General features: G+C 44.6%; 1 protein-coding gene across 1 annotated transcript in view; it reads left to right on the top strand.

Annotated features, from left to right (window-relative positions):
* Window positions 1–17,120: 17,120 nt before the first annotated feature.
* LOC129678523 (tubulin alpha-3 chain-like) overlaps window positions 17,121–20,857 on the top strand; it is a 7,220-nt gene continuing 3,483 nt past the window's right edge. The window contains 1 exon segment of the mRNA XM_055609372.1: window positions 17,121–17,167. Coding sequence (XP_055465347.1) covers window positions 17,165–17,167 — 3 coding nt within the window. The 5' untranslated portion in view covers window positions 17,121–17,164.

Genomic DNA, 20,857 nt, shown 5'->3' with positions numbered 1-20,857 from the left:
CCCTGCCACCCACCCACTCATCCACCACTGTCCAGTGGAGGCAACCAGAGCTTGAAGGATGGCTCGGGCTGACTGTTCCTTCCGTAAAAGGCAACTACTGCAGATCCAAGAGTTAGGCGCTCAGTAGCTGGCCTTCGTCAAGACTGTATGGCAGGAAAACACATACCCCAGGAGTCTGCTGGGCCAGCGAAGTGGACGGGTTATTTAAGGTTGACTATGAAAAGGAGATCCAACTTCCTTCTGCACAAAGTGAGTAATGGCGGGCGGCACCTCCACAGACATAAATCTTTCCTTCTCATTTGTCATGCTAGAGCCAAATGACACGAACCTTAGTAATTAGTCCAATGTGTCTAGATTCTATTTTTTAAATTACTACATTCTGTTCAACAAAATAAAGAAGGAGCAGGAGAAGTTCAACGAAACAGGGCCATGAGGATGGCTCAGCAGGTAAGGGCACGTGGTGCCAAGCCTGATGACCGAGTTTGAGCTGCAGAACCCATATGGTAAAAGTAGAGAACTGACTCCTGAAAGTCAGTGTACACTCATATCACACACACACTCACGCTCTCACATATTCAAGCTCACGCATATTCACACTCACAAATACACACAAACAAAGAAAACAAATTCTGTTCAGGCACAGCCCTTTGTGGCACTATTCAAACTGAGAACCATACCTGCCTGCCCTAGTCCCGAACAAGCCCCTGTCGGTGTCAGCACTGACAGATTAGCACATTAATACAGATTAACTGGGAAAAGCTGGCATCTTCGGTGTTGGTGCTTCCTGTCAGAGTTGTAGCACATCCATGTATTTCCTCACCATCTCTTGTCAAGTTTATTCCTAGGTGTGTTTATCTTTATTGGGTGCTATAGAAATGAAACCATTTGATTTATTTCTTTGTTTGGTTTTCTTTTTTTCTTTCTTTTTTTTTTTAAAGACAAGCTCTCACTATGTAGCCCTGGCTGGCCTGGAACTCCTATGTCGACCAAGCTGGCTGGCCCCTTGAACTTGCTGAAATCCATCTGCCTCTCTTCCAGAGAACTGAGATGTTTCATTTTTTAAACTCAACTACTCATTGATTCTTTTATCATCTCTAAGTAATATGAAATTTATCTCTGATGTTTATTTACTTTTTTTTAGATAGGGTCTTGAATGTCATAGTCTAGGCTGGCTGGCCTTGGACTCAGTATGTAGAGAAAGATGATCCAGATGCCCTGCTCCTCCAGCTTCTGCCTCCGAAGTGGTAGGACCAAGGGTTTACCGGTGTGCACCTGGCTTCTCCTGGTGAGACTTTAACCTTTTAATAGCCTTACTATCTAAAAGTATTGTCTGGTACTTCCAAAAGAATGTGAATCAACAATACATACTTCTATTTCAGTCCGAATTTTAGGCAATATTTTTGGCATGTCCTCTTTTTAAACTTTTAAAATTCGTTCTTTTAATTAACAAACAAAAACAACGGGTTGCATTTTGTCAACTTAAAACAAATTGCTAGATATAATGACAAAGGTCAGTATTGCCAGGTCAGTATTTTCTTAATTAGTACTTGATGTGGCAGGGCCCAGCCTGCTGTGGCCAGTGCCACCCTTAGGCAGGTGGTGCAGGGTTCCATAAGAAAGCAAGCTGAGCAAGCCATGGAAGCAAGCCAGTAAGCAGTGCCCCTCCATAACCTCTGCTTCAGATCCTGCCTCCAGGTTCCTGCCCTGAGTTCCTGCCCTGGCTTCCCTTAGTGACGGATTTATGAACTGCAAGCTAAAATAAACCTTTTCCTCTTCAAGTTGTTTTATCAAAGCAACAGAATCCTAACTAGGACAAATAACAAGAGAAAAACAACAAAAACCAAAACTAACAAACAAAAGGCATACACTTTGGGACTACAGAGGTGGCTTGGCTGTTAAGAACACTTGCTGCTCTTGCAGAAGACACAGGTTTAATTCCCAGCACCTACATCCATCACACAACTGCCTGTAACTCTTGCTCTGGACACTGCATGCATGCACATGGCTTGCACACAGACAAGCAAGCATGCAAGCATATACATACATGAAAACAACTGTAAAAAAATGTAAACACCCTGCTTACGTTTGCTCCACCACTACCATCCCTTGCATTTAGCATTTTCTCAGTCAATGGGAATTTAAATCAATGTGCTGATTTTCCTATGTTCAGGAAGTAGCCATGTCTTGCCATTTCATCCAGATCAGATGGACAGTGAATGAAGAGCTATAAGCTGAGGCTCGGCGGAGCTTCTGGGAGCTGTACAGAGCGAGTCAGCAGGATGGCAGCCCAGCCCTCATCTTGTGGACTTGGCCTGGTGGTTTGTGAAATTAGGCTGAGCCACACTTTCAAAGTTCACATTTGGAAAACATTAAAAAAGGATTTTCTGTGGAGCAGGCATTTGATAAAACAGCAAACAAAACAAACTTGGCTGAGAACTTCCTGGAGTTTGTGTAATAATTACAGAGAGATAAGCTCTTGAAAAGCCTGGAACTGGGGTCTGGTCTAGGCTAGAAGGCCAGGAAATGCCTCCTACAGGAATGTTATCATGCGACCTGAAGAATAACGGAGGGTCACCCCATTGGCTAGATGAAAAGTTAGTGGTTTGCACAAAGGCCCTGTGATGGAAGGAATAAAATTGTTCCTTGTGCTAGAGAACTTGGTTCCAGGCAGCTGAAGCAGGAGAGGTAAACAGGAAGCAGGTTGTTCAGATTTACAAGCTGTAATAAGAATTTGGAACTTTACCCTGGAGCAGTAAGAAGCCACTAATTTTTTTTTCCATAGTAGTAAAATGTATAAAGTGTCCCAAAGGTCAAGTTAGGGACTGAAAGGCTGGTGGCAACTGGGATTCCAGTCAGCCCGAGCATGGCAAACATAGCTCTGTAGGGCCTTGCCCTTCTCATTCTCTCTGCCTTGCTAAAAAACCGTTAGATTACATTCCTGAAGCTCGCTGCGGAAGGTCTGTTCCCTTATTTGGCCACTTCCTCCTCCCATAGGCCGATTACCAAGGTCCAGCTATCAAAATGTTGAAGTCTAGCAATCAAAAGCCCCCTTTGGCTCACCTAATTAACTTGCCCAATTAAAATGAAACACCTCATCCTTACGTGGGGTTTCCCCATTGTTCCTTTATAAACCTCCATGTGCCTGTTTCCTCTCTAGTCAGAGACAGTCCTTTGTCCCTCTCTACCACTCCCACCTCAGGATAAATCCCTTTTTCCCCGTCCCCTTGTTTCCTTCCCTTCTCTTTCTCTGGGGCGGTGGGGGGGAGTTTGAGACAAGGTCACTCTGTAGACCTGGCTGGTCTAGAACTCACTTGCCTCTGCCTGTGTGCTGGGATTAAAGACAAACACCACTACCACCATCTGGCTGTCTTTTGTCTCTTATTCCTTGCCCTTTGACCCCCTGGGGCAAATGAATCTCCTTCGTTCTGAGAACTTGGTCTTGGGGGTCCTGAGCCAATACCGGTCCCTTTCAACAACAGTTTTGATGTGTTAAACCAGTTGCCAGTGTTAGCTGCTGTGCCATTTCTCCAACCCCTCACAAAATAAAAAATTTTAATGTAAGAAAAATTAGAAAGACTTGTTGCAAGATTATACTCATGCAAGTATTCTAGAAGATACGATTTCATGTGACTTGCCACTCAATAATTCTTTAGGATTTTACAATGTTTTTATTATTTTTAATTAGGTGTAGGTGTATGTGTCTGCCTGTGGAGATGGGCATGCGAGTATAGGTGCCCACTTAGGCCAGAGGCAGTAGTTGGAGTTCCTGGAGCTGGAGCTACAGGTGATGGTGAGCTTCCTGGCATGGGTGCTGAGAACCAAGCTTGGGTTCTCTGAAAATGCAGCCAGTGCTCTTAACTGCCATGCTCTCTCTCCAGCACCATCACTCAATAATTCTCATTGCTGCAACCCCAGTTTGTATTCTAGGAGACACACGATATCCGGGATTTAGGGAACCTGCTGAGAGGTCTGCTTTTTCTCTCCCTCTGGTTCCAAGGATGAAATAAAGGGTGCAGGCTAAACAAATATTCTACCCACTGAGTTAGAGCCCTTAGTACCCTGGAGATTCTTTAAAAATTTAATATTGAGTGTCATTCATCTGTGATCCTCCTGCTTCAGCCTCCTGGGTAGCTGGAATTCAATGTGTGCCATCATTTCAAGCTTTTAAAATGTATTTTTTGAATTTTCTTTATTGTGTGTGCACTTCATGTCTAATGGGCTCAGACTACTTTGCGGAACTGGTTCTCTCCTTGTTCTTTTTTATGTGGGTTCCAGGGATGGAACTCCAGTTGGCAGGAACCAGGCTTATATAGCAAGTCACCAACCTGTTGAGGCATCCTGTTGGCCCTTTGTTTTTATTTTTCACTACTTAAAAAATATATTTATTTATTTATTTATTTATTTATTTATTTATTTATTTATTTTAAATGTTTATTTTTTCAAAGGTTTATTTATTATTTATTATGTATACAGTGTTCTGCCTGCATGTGTGCCTGCACACCAGAAGAGGACACCAAATCACATTATGGATGGTTGTGAGCCACCATGTGGTTGCTGGGAACTGAACTCAGGACCTTTGGAAGAACAGCCAGTGGTCTTGACCTCTGAGCCATCTCTCCAGCCCAAAAATATATTTATTAAGGGACCAGGAAGATGGCATAGTGGGTAAAGGCACTAGCCACCAAGACTGATGACATGAGTTTGGTCCTTAGGCCCCACACTACACACAGATACACTAAACAAACAAACAAATAAATATGTACTTCGGGGTGTTGAGGACTCAACAGAACCTTGTGCATGAAAGAAAACAATCTGAGCTATGTCTGAGCTGTCCCCCATCTGTGCATCCTCCAACCCCCACACACAAACTGTGTTTTTTTTTTTTTTTGTTTTGTTTTGGTTTTTTTTTTTGTTTGTTTGTTTGTTTTATAAATTTGACTTCTGTCTTATCAGCAACTGATGGGATAGGTGAATAAAATCATACAGTATTAGTTATTTTTTATATTTTGTTTTTTTTTTTTAAACAGGACCTAGGATTCCAACTTGTAGCCACCCTTTTGCCTCCTAAGTCCTGGGACTACAGGTGTGTGTGTGTGTGTGTGTGTGTGTGTGTGTGTGTGTGTGTGTGATACCGAGGTTACGCATAGGCCTTAAACATGCCAGGCAACTCTCTATCACTGACCTACACTGCAGTTCTACACACTTTACTTTAGGAACCTTTATGATTGACTGATTGATCCCAGGGAGACAGAACACACACACGCCTACTCTCCCCAGACAGGGAGCCCCAAACAGACAAAAGTGTAGATACCATCGAAGTTCAAGTTGGTGAACCAATAAGTTTATTGGGGTTACTTACAGGAATAAGGCTGTCCTAGTTAGGGTTTTATTGCCATGAAGAGACATCATGACCATGGCGACTCTTATAAAAGAAACCATTTCATTGGGGCGGGCTTACAGTTTCAGGGTTTTAGCCCATTATCAGCCTGGCAAGAAGCATGGTGGCGTGCACGCAGACGCGGTGCTAGAGAAGCAGCTGAGTGTTGTACATCTTGATCAGCAGGCAGCAGAAGGGAACTGTGTTCCACGCTGGGCATAGCTTAAGCACAGGAGACCTCAAAGCCCACCCCAGCAGTGACACACTTCCTCCAGCCAGGCCACATCTCCTAACAGTGCCACTCCTTATGGGCCAAGCATTCAGACACATGAGTCTGTGGGGCCATTCCTGTTCAAACCACCGCAGAGGGTGAGAGGTTTCTTACGGGAGCAGAAAGGACTCAAAGAAAGCTGCATCACCAAGGCCCACCCCTGCATGGGTGACGGCTCACAAAGCTAGGAACCTGGAGCTCACTGCACAGCCTGCAGGAGGCTCAATAGGTTGGAGATTGTCCTTTCCAGGTGTCTCAGTTGGTCTAAACAAGCATTCTACCACTGAGTTACTACCCTAGAACCTTAAGAGATTTTTTTTTTAATTAATATTGAATGTCAGTAAACTACCCAGGCTAGTTTCAAATTTGTGATCCTCCTGCCTCAGCCTCCTGAGTAGCTGGAATTCAATGTATGCCACCATATCACGCTTTTAAGTTTTATTTTTTTACTTATTATTTGTAGTTTGGCTTGTGTGAGAATGACTTTCAGCAGTCTTTATTGTTTACTCTAAGAGGGAGGGGCCTAGTGAATCTGGTCAGTTTCAGGGACTTCCTGAAGCTATTTTGAGTTGTTTACCTTCTGATTTATGGAGCGTCCCTATGGGGCTGAATGTTTCAATCTCAGAGAAAAGTGCTACACAGGCATGTTACATGCATGTCACAGCCAACGTGTGGAGGTCAGCCAACAGCTTATGGGAGTTAACTCTCTTTTTCCATCATGTGGATCCCAGGGATGAAATTTAGGTCATCAAGCTCCTTTACCTGCTGAGCTGATCATGGATTCAACCTTTATGATGATTATTATTTAGCTCTAAAGTGCTTCAAAATAGGAAATGATTAAGATTTATTTTATATGTATGAGTATTTTATCTGCCTGCTTGATGCTTTCAGAGGTCAGAAGAAGGTATTGGATCCCCTGCACCTGGAGTTATAGGGGTGTGTGAGCCACCGTGTGGGTGCTAGAATCGAATCTGTATCATAAACAAGAGCAACAAGTGCTCTTAACTGTTGAGCCATCTCTCCAGCCCTTATTACTGTAATTATTACAATTTTATGGGTGCTTTTTTAGAAAGTGGACTTTTTATTTTGGGGGTGCTAAGGGCGAAACCCAGGGACATACATTCAGGAGGCAAGTTCTCTACCACTGAGCAGCACTCCTAGCCTCTCTTGATACTCCCCTCCCTTGCCATGTATATAGTCTTGCTGTGTAGCTCAAGCTGGCCTCAGACTCTTCACATTGCAGCTTCCACCTCCTGAGTGCTGGGATGAAAGGCGTGTACCACCAAGCCCAGCTTCTTTTTCATCTTAGATGAGTTTAACCTTTGGACCCTGGCCAGAGAGCCAGATTAGAGGAGAAATATTTTTTTTCTTCCCTTATAGAAGGAAGACAGAAAAAAAAAAAAAAAAAAACACAGTGTAGTTACATTCATAAAGTTTTGAAAGCCCTAAGCTACACCAGAGATACGTAGGTGAGCAGTGGACTAATTATAACATCCCAGGGAAGAGAATCACCCAGGCCTCATGGCTTCAGGAAGGAGGAAGCTGGTTATGATCACAGAGGGGTGTATGGATGACTTCTGAACTTCAAATAATGCCTCTTTTTTGGTCTAGGTGGTGATTGCATAGTTATTTCACTTTACTGTTATTGACTAACCTGAACAAAAATCAGCACATTTAAGCTTTCCATTTTTATTTCTTTATTCTGCACATTTCTTGCATGCAGTAAAATAAAAGACCGGCTTGAACTAAGTAGAGAGATCTGAATTAGTCACTTCCGAGCATCTTGAGATGAACAGATTAGAGACCTTCCGAGCCATAGATATTTGGATGTTAATGAAGGAAGAATGTAGATAAGGGTACCCACAGGATATGAGGATGAAAAGAGAAAGGCCTGAACCAAGACTATGTGGACTCCCACATTCACCAGACAGTCAGATGACAAGCTAAGTAATGATCCTATGACAGAAAAGCCAAAGGTGGAGGGAAGAACTAGTTTCTGGAGAGAGAGAGCAAGAGAGAGAGAGAGACTATTTACAGAAGGGAGTGGTCAATATTCCAAATTTAAGTCTTAACAGCTCTGAGGGAAAAGCTTCCCCAGTGAAAGTGTTGACGCTCTGAAGGTAATGCTATCCTGGTAGTCAGGAACCAAGGAATTCTGCAGTCACACAGCACAACAAACCTCACACAGATTTATTGGGAAAGACACAAGAGGGTGGCTGCCTCTGCTCTGGTGAGAAGCAGTAGGCTGAGTGGAAGGCAGGCTTATACGGGGTTTCTTGTGGAGAGGGGTGGGGACAGCAGGGTTTTCCAGGATGGGGATTGGTGGGATTTCATGTCCTGAGCTCAAGTGGGCCCAAGAATTGGTGGGTTTTTGAGCTCAGACACTGGTGGGTTTTCAAAACCCAGAAGTGAGCTAGGACTTTTTATTATTAATAAACAGCCAGGGGCTAGGAGAGGCGGCAATATTATCATTAAACTACTTCCTGCTGGAAGGTAGCATCCAATTTCATATTGGACTGTCAATGATCCACTGGCCCATTGAACTATTTTTTACATTTTTGGAACTCTGTCTGGAGTTGTCAGAGCTTATCATTTACTACACCAAACTGGTTGACATAAAAGTACCATTCCTCCCAGAGGAAGAGACAAACAGCACCTTTCTCTGCTGTTAGTAAGTCGAATCCTTGACGATTTTGTGGTACCACAGTGGCCAGCGAGTCAGTTTGGCCCTGGAAGGTGAGGATGGGCTGATCCACCCACTGGAGGTCCTGGATGAACTGAGAGGAAAACGGATAGCAGACAGGTAGGGGAGTATTAGTCCCACTGTTCCAGTGGCAGCACTGGCTGTGATACCCAGCACTGTGAGAAGGGTTAGAACCCGAACCATTCATTTGTCATGTCCTGCCACTGTAAACTCTGTGATGGGAACTGTTCTTCTCTGGGTATCATGCCCAGTTTTGGGGAAAGGAACACCAAGGATCAAATCCCAGATCACCCAGCAGGTTGGCAGTGGTAAATTTGAGTGGTAAACTTGAGTGCCACAGAGGATGGAGGCATTGCGAATGTTCAGACATAGGGGCTGGGTAGCAGTGCTCAGGGTTAAGGTATTGCTACAGTCTGAGGAATCCAGCGTGCCCATAAAGTATGTCCAAAGAGTTACAGCAGTCTGTGATAGCAAAGAGAGGAGCGTGGGAGAGGTAAGGGGTGATAGTGATATTGGCTCAGAGCAGTTAAGGAACGTCAAGGTGAGAGAGTGCAAGGGCCACAAATGGTGGCCATGAGTTTGACCCAGGAAATGACGCACAACCAACATTCTCCAGAGAAACCAGCCAGAGTGTCCTTTAGCAGCTGATATGCTGAAGTTAAAGTCTGAAACCAGAGATGAAGTGACCACGAGGACAGAGGTAGAACTGGTGCCATTCAATAGGAGAGATGTTAGAGAAGTAAGAACCTCTGATGAATGTTGGATCACATTTTTAATTTTTTTCTATACCTAGATCAGTTGTTTCAATTTTCCTGATGCTACAACTCTTTAATATAGTTCCTCATGTTGTGGTGACCCACAACTATAAAATAATAATAATAACAATTACAATTATTATTATTATTATTATTGTTGTTGTTGTTGTTGCTGTTCCGACCGGGCTTCTCTGTGTAGCCTTGGCTGTCCTGGACTTGCTTTGAAGACCAGGCTGGCCTTGAACTTACAGAGCTCTGTCTGCCTCTGCCTCCCCAAGAACTAGGATTACAGCTGTGTGCCACCATGCCCAGCATAAAATTATTTTTATTGCTACTTCATAACTGTAATATCGGGCTGGGCAGTGGTGGCACACACCTTTGTTCTCTGCACTCAGGAGACAGAGGCCACACTGGTCTACAGAGCAAGTTCCAGGACAACCAGAGCTACACAAGGAAACCTTGTCTCAAAAAACAAAAACAAAATCCTGTAATTTTAGGACTGTTATTAGTTGTAACATAAATATATGATATTCAGGATATTTGACATGCAACCCTCAAAGGGGCTGCAACCCATAGGTTGAGAACTACTGACCTAGCTGTTAGGAGACTGGGTTGTATACTCTTTGTATTTGGATTGTGCCTGCCAGGTGCCTACTGATTCAGGACACAATACAGTTTGCCAATGACACCCTCCTCCCATCTGGTGTCCCATGGATCTTAAATGCAGAGGTGGAAGGATCCCTCTTGTACGTAAAGATGAGAGGAGGGATTAGGAGAGCCCAGCTTTTTCCTATGGTATTTGCAGGACCAAAACTCTGTAAGTTTCTGGCCACTTTTTACAGTAATCTTCCTTTTAGTCATAGAGAAAACAGGCAGAGGGTGTAAACCCTGGTGAAAGGGAGATGGTTAAGGGAGTTATAGGGAACTGAGTCAGTCTCTGACATCTACAGAGCAATTTCCCAGCCCTATTAGGGCAGGCTGTTGGCTGGAGGTGAGGGTCTCTTAGACAACAACCATCCATATGTTAGAGCTACCACAGCCAAGTGTAGACAGGAAGAAACAGAGGCAGAGAGAACAAATTTAGATCTAAGAGATTTTCTGATCATTTGTGCAGTGGCAGAAGTCGCCACCACTGAAAACTGAGCATGCCAGTTTTGGCCACTGAACTGTACTGAGGCCAAGCTGTTTGTAGTAACAGAGTGAAGTGAGACTTTAATAAGATCTGAGTCTGTGGAGGAAGGGAGGAAGGGTCGCAAAAATGAACTCCACAGGAGGAAGTTTCTATAGGTTTCTATAGGTTCCAAGTGGGAGCTGAGAGGGAAGAAAGAAGCCCAGGAAGACATAGAGAAGCTTTGAGACTTCCAGGATGGAAGGACAAGGTCGCAGAGGGCTGGAAGGGTTTAAGGAAGCTACAGGAGGTAGTAGACAAATAGTAGGAGGAGGAGGCATGGAGACAGGGAGGGTTTCAATAGAGGGAGGAGAGCAAGTATTTTTTGTTTTTTTAAGATTTATTTATTTATTATTTATACAGCATTCTGCCTGCATGTGTGCCTGTGCACCAGAAGAGGGCATGTGATCTCACTATAGATGGTTATGGGCTACCATGTGGTTGCTGGGAATTGAACTCAGGACCTTTGGAAGAACAGCCAGTGTTCTTAACCTCTGAGCCATCTCTCCAGTCCCTGGGGAGCAAGTATCTTAATAACAAAAGCTGCCCACGTGGTAGGGCCCCAGAAGGTGTAGAAGGCTCCAGAAGCCACAGAGAGGACACTTACTGAGGAGGAGAGGAGAGATGGAGGGGTGGAGCAGTTGGAGGAAAAAGTGGCTGAAGAGGCGGACTCAAGAATTTGGATGCAAATATGATGTGTGTCAGAAGCCAGCAGAAACAAATGATTTACCTTAAGAGAGTCAAGTCAGCAACTTGAGTTAACTTGAAGTGTTTAGCTGTGGGGGTGGTTGAAAGGTAAGAGTGGCATCCTCTACCAATGCTACCTGAAGAGAAAGAACTCAGGAAGGGTGTAGTGAGTAGTGTACGTTAGGAGATGGGATAAGTGATGAAGAGAGAACACAGTAGTGGAGCAGAGTGGAGGAGAAGAGAAGGAGCAAGAAGACAGTTGAAGATTAACTTTTTTTTTTTTTTATGAGTGTGTAAGATGGTCAGAGCATGCAGACAGGGTGTTCATCCTTGGATAGTATTATCTCATTTTTTTTATAAGTATGCATCTGGCATAAAGGAAGTTCCCAGTTGGTGACTCAGGACCCTGAAGGCATATTCCTTCCTTTTCTGTAACACACAGAGAGGAGTGAGTTAAACTTGGAAGTTGTAGGGCTGGGCCTGGAGGAGGACTTGTTGAAGCTTATGAAAGGGTTTATGGGTATAAGGAGGAGTCTGTGTGAAAGACCAGGCACCACCTTATATAGAGGGCAAGCAAGAAGGGAGAAAGAGAGGATCTAAGAGCGTAAGAAACCAGCCATCTAGGAAGGATAGGGTTTCGTCCTTGTTGGTGGGGACAATGAGCAACTGAAGTAAATGTTTTTCATCTTGTGAGTTGGAGTAATAGCTAGTCCCAGATAAGTAACTTGAGGGGTGGACAACTGGGCCTTAGAGGGTGAGACCCTATATCCCTGGCTAGATATGAAGTTTAGTAGAGTAGAGGCATCAGCTTTGGTACTATGTTGGGGCGGACTACAGAGAAGATGATCTATGAATTGTATAAGCTTAGATTCAGGAAGAGACAGAATAAGTCAGAGGCCAAAACCTGGGTGAATAAATGTGGGATGTCCCAGAACCCGAGGAAGGACAGTCCAGGTGAGTTGGAAAAAAAAGTGGGTGCCTGGGTCAGTCCAAGTAAAAATATTTATTTATTTATTTACTTACTTACTTATTTATTATGTATACAGTATTCTGCCTGCATTTGTACCTGCAGGCAAGAAGAGGGTACCAGATCTCATTATAGATGGTTAATGAGCCACCACGTGGTTGCTGGGAATTGAACTCAGAACCTTCGGAAGAACAGCCAGTGCTCTTAATCTCCCAGCCATCTCTCCAGCCCCCTGGGTTGATCCAAGTAAAGGCAAAAATATTTTGTGACCAGAGCTCAAGAGGAAAAGGAAAAGAGGCATCCTTAAGGTCTAAGACAGAGAAATGGGAGGTCTCTGATGGGATGGTGAAGAGGAGAATATTGTGGTTTGGATATTGCAGAGTGAAGAGGAATCACCGCAGAATTGGTAAGTCGGAAATCCTGAACCAAGCAGTAGGTTCCATTGGGTTTTCAAACCATAAGTATGGGGGTATTAAAGGGTGAAGACATAGAAAGCTAAAGGCCTTTTCTTAAGAGGTCAGAAACCAGAGGCTGAAGTCCACTGAAGCTTTGGAGAGAGTGTGGGTACTGGGCCTGGGCGATATAATTGACTAGAGGAAAATGATGTTAGGCTATAGAGGGGTTTGGGGTGTCCCATACTTGGGAATCTATCTGGAAAGCTGGTAGAGGGAAAGGTGTGTTAGAGTATGCAGTTTGGAGGAGAAGGGGAATAGATGGCAATACTGAGGTCAAATGGACTGGGGGGGGGGGGGACAAAGGAAATAGGGCTTCCACTCTGGCTAAGAGGTCCCTTCCCAACAAGGTGATGGGACAGGTTGGTACTACTAGGAAGGAGTTTCAGGAAGATGAAACTAAGTGGTAGGGTTTACTGAGCCTAGTAAGGCTGTCTCCTGACAGTAAGGGAACAAGGAGAGATGGGCCCCCAAAACTCTGTCAAGACTGAGTTGGTAGTGTCCAGAAGGAAGGAGATAGGTCACACTGATACTGTGAAGACTACCCGAGGCTCCTTGTCAGAGATGCAGTGGTCAGGCCAAAGGAGCTCCAGTCCCCTCAGTCATCCGTGGCCAGACCAAAGAGGTCTGCTGAAGGGCAGTCTGGGCTTGATGTCCTCATGCTGCAGCTGGCCTACCCCCTTGCTTTCTCCCCCTCCCAGCTCCCACTTTGCAACAAACTTAGAGATACAATATCCTTAACAGACAGAGCATTTTTACAGTGCTGTGGTGAGACCAGGCAAAAACAAACAGGGCCTGGAGTAGAGGAAAAAAGAAAACTTAAACACACGGAATGGGGAAATCTCCTTCCACTTCCCTAATAGCTCGCAGTAGTTGTAAAGGTCCCAGATCTAGGGTGCCATTAGGCAGCCTTTTGGACTGACTATCTAAAGAGTAATTGAGGCCAAATTTGATTGCAAAGGCAAACAAGTTTTGGTCCGTTAGGTCAGGTGCCAGGTGGAGAGGCTGAAGGTTTTCTAAAAGGCATCCCAAAAGGGAAGGAGAGGGCATGAAAGACATCGTTCCCGTGGAGTGACTTAGCATTGCCTCTGGGATGTAACTGCTCATGCTCAGACTCTGGTTCTGCTTCTAGCTGACAATGTCCATTCAGGGCTGGGGTTAGCCCACTAGTGGCGGAGCATTTGCCTAGCAGTGTAAGGCACCATGTTCCATCCCCAGTGCCTGTAACCAAACAATGTGAACTTGATCAAGTTATTCAAGCCTTTAATATGTCAGGGTCCAAATCTGTTAAAATAGGCTTTTTTTCTTTTTAAGATTTATTTATTTTGTGGTGTGTGCAAGTATATGTGTGTGCACATGCAAAACAATGCAAGTAGTTACAGGCAGTTACAAGCCACCCCATGACTGACTCCAGTCCTCCAGAAAAAGCCACAGATGCTCTAAACTCTGAGCCATCTTTCCAGTTTCTCTCTCCTTTTAAAACAGAGTCTGTCTGTGAAATCCAGATTGTCCTTGGACTTATGAACCTTCTGCCTCAGCATCCAGACAGCTGGGATTAAAAGTATGTTCCACCATACCCAGCTTAGCAGTAATAGAACTCTGGTGAGCAGAAAATAAAAGTTCAGCTGATGCTGGCAGCAACTACTTGGGAGGCTGGGAGAAAAGGGGATTACAAATTCAAGGCCAACCTGGAGGAGTTAGTAAGACATCCGACATCCTCAAAACAAATAAAGTCTAAACAGAAGGCTGGGACATAGCTCAGCAGTAGAGTGTTTTTCTAACATGTACAAGGCCCTGGATTTCATCACTAAAACTATTTTTTTTTAATCTCCATAAAGTGTTTGGTAGGCAGTAGGCACTCAGTAAATAGAAATCATCTATTTTTGTTTGACGTAGGTATTTTTGTTGTTGTTGCTAGTTTTACTTTCTATTGCTTCTGTTTTGTTTTGAGCTGGGATTTCAGGGTTTCAGTGTACTGTATCCCTTGCTGGCCTAGAATGACTCTGTAGACCAGGCTGGCCTCAGATCACAGAGATCTGCCTGCTTCTGCCTTCCAAGTGGATTAAAGGCATGTGCCACCATGCCTGATTTAGGTACTCTGTAAAAGCAATCTAGCAAACAAACTGCTCAGTATTTACTCTGAGTATATAGTAAGAAGCTTGACTATGAAAGAGGAAAGAAACAAGCAACAGTGAACAGACTATGGAGTGGAAGCAAAGGGATGTTTTCTTGTTTGGGTTTTGTTGTCTATTGTTGACTTTGACAGTGCAGAGACTGAGCCAGGACCTCGTGCATGCTAGCTAGGCAAGTGTTCTTGCCCTGTCTATATCCTCAGCCCTAGTTTTTCTTTTTCCTAAAACTGTGCCAGCTCTGGTGGGCAGCCTGGTCTACAGAATGAGTTCCAGGACTACAGTGAGAAGCCCTGTTATGACAAAGGGGCAGGGGAGAACAGAGAAACTGGAGTTTTTTGTTTCTTTGTTGTTTTTGAGAAGCTTTAGGCTCTTGGAAAATAAGAACAGAAAGTACAGTGATCTCTCATGTGCCTTCTGCTCCATCTTGTACCAGCTTACCCATTTATTAACATGGTCCATTGCTACCTGACACTGCCTAAGAGAGTTTACATTAGGGCTCTCATGTTGTGCAGTTCTATGGATGTTGAAACATGTATAATGTCATGAGCCATTATTGTAAGATCATGAGAGTAACTTCACTGCCCTAAAAACTCCTTCCAGTCACCTATTTATCATCCGTTTCTCCAGGCTCTTGGGAGCACCTAATTTTTATTCATGTGTATAGGTATGTCAATATGCAGGAACTCTTTTGTTTTATACTTTAATGTTCAAACAGATTTTTTTTTTTTTTTTTTTTTTTTTTTACTGTTTCATTGAAAATAAATTTTCTCATAAAATGTATTCTGGTCACAGCTTTCCCTCCATCATCTCCTCCCAGATCCTCCTCACTTCCCCACCAATCCATGTTTTCTTTGTCTCTTTCTTGAGATGAGAAAAAGGCAAATAAAAGAACATACAAAATTTCATTTACCGAAAAGAGAAACATGCAGACACACACAGACACACAACTATACCCAGGCACTCTTAAAAGGCCAAAAGAGGCTTCCTTCACTTAGCAACACACACTTATGGTTCCTTCCTGAGTTCATTGCTTGTCAGCTCTTTTCTTTTTTCTGTGAATGATTCTCCTGGACAATTCAGAGCTCACCTCTTGGAGGATGTCTTGGTTGCTTCCAAGTTCTCAGAATTATGAGTAAGCCTGAAAAGACTTGTGCAGGCAAGTTTTAGTTCAGACGCAGCTTTCAACTCATTTGAGTAAATACCATGCATTGGGGATGCGGAGCAGAGGTAAGGTGTTGGGAACTGGCAAGCTCCTTCCAGAGAGGAAGCATCAGTTTGCCCTCCAGCAAGCAGTGGCTGGGCGTTCCCTTAGCTCTTGGTGGTCAGCATTCTGGCCTGTGGCCTTTCTGATAGATGTGCTGTGGCAGCTCACTGTTTCAGTCTGTATTTCCCTGACAGTCGATGCTGTGAAGAGTCTTTTCCTTTCCGGTATAATGCTGAGGTCTTTGGTCCACTTTTCGGGCAGGCTGTCTTCTTGTTGTTCTAAGGGACCTCTGTCTATTTTATCTCCCGGCCTTTAGCAAGACACGACTTTTGCAAATGTTTTCTCTCACCTGTGGTTCACCCTTACATTTTCTACTCTGAATGCGTAAATTTCATAATCAGAAAAAACAAATGTTTCTTGAAAAACACAGCATTGGGGGTTAGGGGTGTGGCTGGGTTTGGTAGAGTGCTTGCCAAGCATGTCTGAAGCTATGGGTTGGCTCCCCAGCTTGAGAGGTCTACCTGCAATCCCAGTACTCAGGAGGTGGAGACCAGAGGATCAGGAGTTCAAATCCATTCTTGGTTACAGGGGAAGCCAAGGCCAGGGTGGGATACGTAAGATTATGCCAAAAACAAAGTCAAAATACAAACCAGCATGACATAGCCTACAATTCAATTACGTGCAGTTAGCTATCCCGAGGAAGGAAAGATATGTTGACTAAATACAGAATGAAGGTCTGACCCCACCAAGCATGGCACACATCTACAGCCCCAGCTCTGAGGTAAGCTGAGAATGAGTTTCTACTGATGCCAGCCTGGGCTACACAGACTTGGAGGCCAGCCTGCGCTGTGAAGCCATTCAGCACCTTCTCCCACAGAAAGAGACGACCATTCACACAGACTTCCAAACCGGCGCTGGATCCCAGCGCAGGACTCGACAGGTGCCCAGAAACTCACGTCTCTCTGCAGAAGCGAGATCTAGTGGCCTAGATACAGCTGAGAAGATTTTCTGTAAGGCTGTGTGAGGTGAAGTGAGAGGAGGGAAGGATGGTGGGATTGAGTGTGCACACCTGCAAAGGGCATGCACGCGCCCCTCCCTTGCGCACGTGCAAATCAGAAAGTCCCAAACACCCACTTGTCCTGAGCTAAGCCGGTTGTTAGGACCGCGCAGACGCCCAGACACTCTTCAACGTTCGTCCCCCTCCAGCCACTCAGGCGTCTTCCCGCCAATGCCACCTCCAATCAGAAAGTGCCAGCACTGCAAGCCGAGCCGCATCCAATCACAAGTGGGATGTGGGGCCTGCGCCCGCCCCTGGCGCGCTCGGGACCAATGAGCCACGCGCATCTGCGCAGGCGGCCTGGGCTGTTGAGCGCGCAGGCGAGAGGCGGTTGAGAACCGTGGTGAGGAACGGCTGAGGCAGCGGCTGAGCTGGTCGGCGGAGTGCAGCATGGTGAGAGCAGCTCGGGGCCAGGGGCTCTGGGCCGCTGAGGGTGGACCCCGCGGGAGGGAGACCGCCGACCCCGCAGAGCCCGGGCTGCTGCCAGGGTGAGCAAAGGCAAAGCAGCCCAGGAGGCCACAGTTTGCCCCTGACTGACTCCTCACGGTGCCCCGAGCAAGGAGATGCCCCGGGCCTTAGGTCGTGTGAAGATCCAGGATGGTGGGGAGGAGTTCTGACGAAAGGGGCGCAAGAGTTCGAGGCCAGCCCCAGCCTCCTAGGACTCTGACCTCAGGAAGATGCAACACAAGAGGGTGGCAGCAGGGTTTTCAGAGAGGGAGCTTCTGTTTTGCTTCGCAATATCAGTGCCCTTGACTGAGAGATCAAGAAATGGCGTTGGTTCCACAAGAGTCTAAAAGCTACCAAGCTTTCTGGTCTGACATTCACGGTAGGAAAGTGAAAGGGACTGAGCCCCAAAGAGCCTTTGTTTGGAATTTTAAGACAGTCTCCGAGCCCATGTTGCTCTCCAGCTCACTGTGGGCTGTGTGTGTGGAGGGGGTGCACTTGAACCCCTGGTAGCCCCGCTCCCTGCCTCCCCAGGGTCAGGATCATAGGCCAGCAGCTCTGCCCACCTTCCCAAAGAACTTTTGTGTTTTGTAGCTGCTGTTGTTTTCCATGTTATGTGGTTTATAGGTCGGATAGTTCTTGTTAGAAAGTAAATCTGAGCTGTGTGCTGTGGCAGGCCGTGATCCCAAACACTGGGTGGGCTGAGGCAGGAAAATCGGATTTCGAAACTAGTCTGAGTACATTTTGAGGCCAGCATAGGCTACGAGAACTTGTCTTAAGAAAAAAATAAAATTAAATTAAAACTGAGACCCCCATTGTAAATGTTTTTCTTTGTTTGAAATTGTTGTGCATGTGTGTATGTGAGAACTGTGTGTCCATCAGAGCAGTTTCCCAGACAGGCCAGAGGAGGGCATTGAAGGCCCAGGAGCTGCAGTCAGGCAGTTGTGAGCCTGGGAACCAAACTCTGGTCTTGTTAAGAGAGTGCTCTCCTAAACACCAAACCAACTCTCCAGCCCCAGCAGAGAACTTCTGAAGTACTTGTATTGACTTAAAAGGACACATGGTAACAAATAACATAAAATCTGGGTCTAAAGAGCCAGAATTGTCTTTGTTTCTGTGGATCTCATCCATGACATCCTTAAACTCACCTCTTGGTCTCCGCCTCCTAGTTGAGCTGATCACTGCCATATACGACCATGTCTGGCTTGATCAATATTTTTTTCATTAAAAATGTTTCTTTCTCATTGCGAAGACACTTCAATCCCATCATTGGTTCTTTTGACACAATCCTGGATATGCATGGAATTTGGCGGCATGTTCTAATATCATCTCTGTTGCTCTGATTAAACACTGACTAGAACAACATGGGGAAAGATTTAGCTGGCTTACAGGTTATAGTCTGTCAGGAACCGTGGGCTGGAACTGGAGGAAACCATGGAGGAATACTGTTTACTGGCTTGCTCAGCCTGCTTTCCTAAATGGCCCAGGCCCTAAACTGCCCGCTGTGGGTTGGGCCCTCCACATAAATCATTAATCAAGAAGATGCCCCACAGACATACACGTTCACATTTCCTCTTCCCAGGTGGCTCTAGTTTGTGTCAAGTTGACCAAACCGAATCACAGTGTTTTTGCATGTGCCTTTTTTTTTTAAGTTAGCCTTTGAAAACTTGAATTAACCTGCAAATTAAATAGATTCTTTCCATTTGCCACCAAAAAAAAAAAAAAAAAAATGCATCTATGTTTCATTAAAGAATCTTTGTAATTTTTTTCTTTTTGGGAGAAGCTTCTGTTGATTTTTGAGACATTATAGAAGAAGCCTTGCTGGGCCTTTAAGAAATGAGATAAGCAAATATTTGCTTTTTTTTTTTTTCTTTACATCTGTTTCAATGAATGTGCACTTGGCTGCCAGTGGAGGTCAGCAGACAACTTGCAGGAGCTGATTCTCTTTTTCCCCCAAGTAGGTTCCAGAGATCAAAACAGGCCATCAGGTTTGGCAGTAAGTGCCTTTAATCACTGAGCCATGTCTCAAGCCTTATATTTGCTTTTATTAAGAAAGCTGGTGGCTGGGCATAATGGTGTATGCCATTAATCCCAGAACTCTGGGGGCAGAAGCATCTTTGTGAGTTTGAGTCAGCCAGAGTTATATGGTGACAGTCTGTCTCAAAACAAAGGAAAGAAAAAGAAAATTGACAGGAAAGTAGAAATCAAGGGTCTGAGCCTTTCCAACTTTCAGTACCTCAGAAAGCAGCCAACTGTAAAACTCAGCGATGATTCATGAGGCTTGTCTAAAGGGTAGAATTACTCTAAGTGAAATTCACCTTCCTGCCTTCTAAACAGCAATTAACATTATTCTATTGTGTGCACTGGTCAGAAAAAAACAGTTGCTATGTTCATTTTTCAGCTGAGCAAGCACATATTCCTTATTTCTGATGTTACTGTTCAGCTGTCTGCTCCTGAAAGATAGCATGCCACAAGTTTCATAACTGAAGCCATACATGAGTACAACTAGCAAGAACATACATGCAGTTTGCATTGCTCAAGAACCCACGACTTACAGATACACACACACACACACTGCTCAGTAAGTTTATGTACACATTAATAGCGAGCGTGGATCATGTTTGGCCATGGCCCACAGGAAGGACATCAGGCTGTAGAGTATGTGATGTAACATACTCCTGAAACTTTCATTTGACCTCTAGATATTTGTGGGCATAACTTGTTTAAAATTGAGCAACTGGCTGCTGAATGTAGTTAGGTCCTTGCATGAAATAGGTATTTCATTTATAATTGATCAGTTGGGTAGACTCAAAAAATGTACAACCATATATTGGATATGGTGGCACATGCCTATAAGCTTAGTGCTCTGTATGCTGAGGCAGAAGAATTACAATTTCCAGGCAGGCATGGACTATAGCTATATAGTCCCTTAAATTTTTAAATAAAATTTAAAATTGCCTTCAAAATTTTAAATAAGGAAAAACGTCAGGACAATACAGCATCTCAGTACCTAACAATGTGTGGGAGTGTTACTTTCTTAGACCTGAAAGGAGAGCGAGTGCTCTAAGCAGGAATGGTGTCTTTGTAAAGAGTATTAACTAATATTGACAGAGGTGCATGTGAGCCAGCTTCCTGGTACACACAGTGGAATGGGGAGTAATAAAAAGGGTTGATCTAGATGGGCAAGTAGAAGACACAGTGACTATCTCAGCTTCGGCTGGGTGACTTGCGAGCAATTACGTTGTTCCTTCCTGGAGTATGTCATATCCTTTTGTCAGGCCACAGTCAAAACCTGACAAATTTTTCCGAGAATTATTATGGCTATCTCTAGTGAGATACTATTGGCATTGCATGGTCTCCAACTCCTGAACTAACCATGTTTTTACAGAGGAGCAGACATTTGTGCTGTGGGGCTAACTCCTGCTTAGCAGTATGATTAGGCTGCTGTGATGGCTTACGTCTGTGATCCTAGCACTGTAGAGGCTGAGCCAAAAAGATTGCCACTGGTCTGACGTCAGCCAGGGTTGGTGAAACTATATATCACAACAGGACAAGTTTAGAGCTGACAAGCTGCGCTCTCTCTCTCTCTCTCTCTCTGTGTGTGTGTGTGTGTGTGTGTGTGTGTGTGTGTGTGTGTGT

This window comes from Psammomys obesus, unplaced genomic scaffold, assembly GCF_907164565.1.
Source record: "Psammomys obesus unplaced genomic scaffold, mPsaObe1.curated_primary_1811, whole genome shotgun sequence".
NCBI lineage: Eukaryota > Metazoa > Chordata > Mammalia > Rodentia > Muridae > Psammomys > Psammomys obesus.
This window is presented reverse-complemented; position numbering and strand designations above follow the sequence as displayed.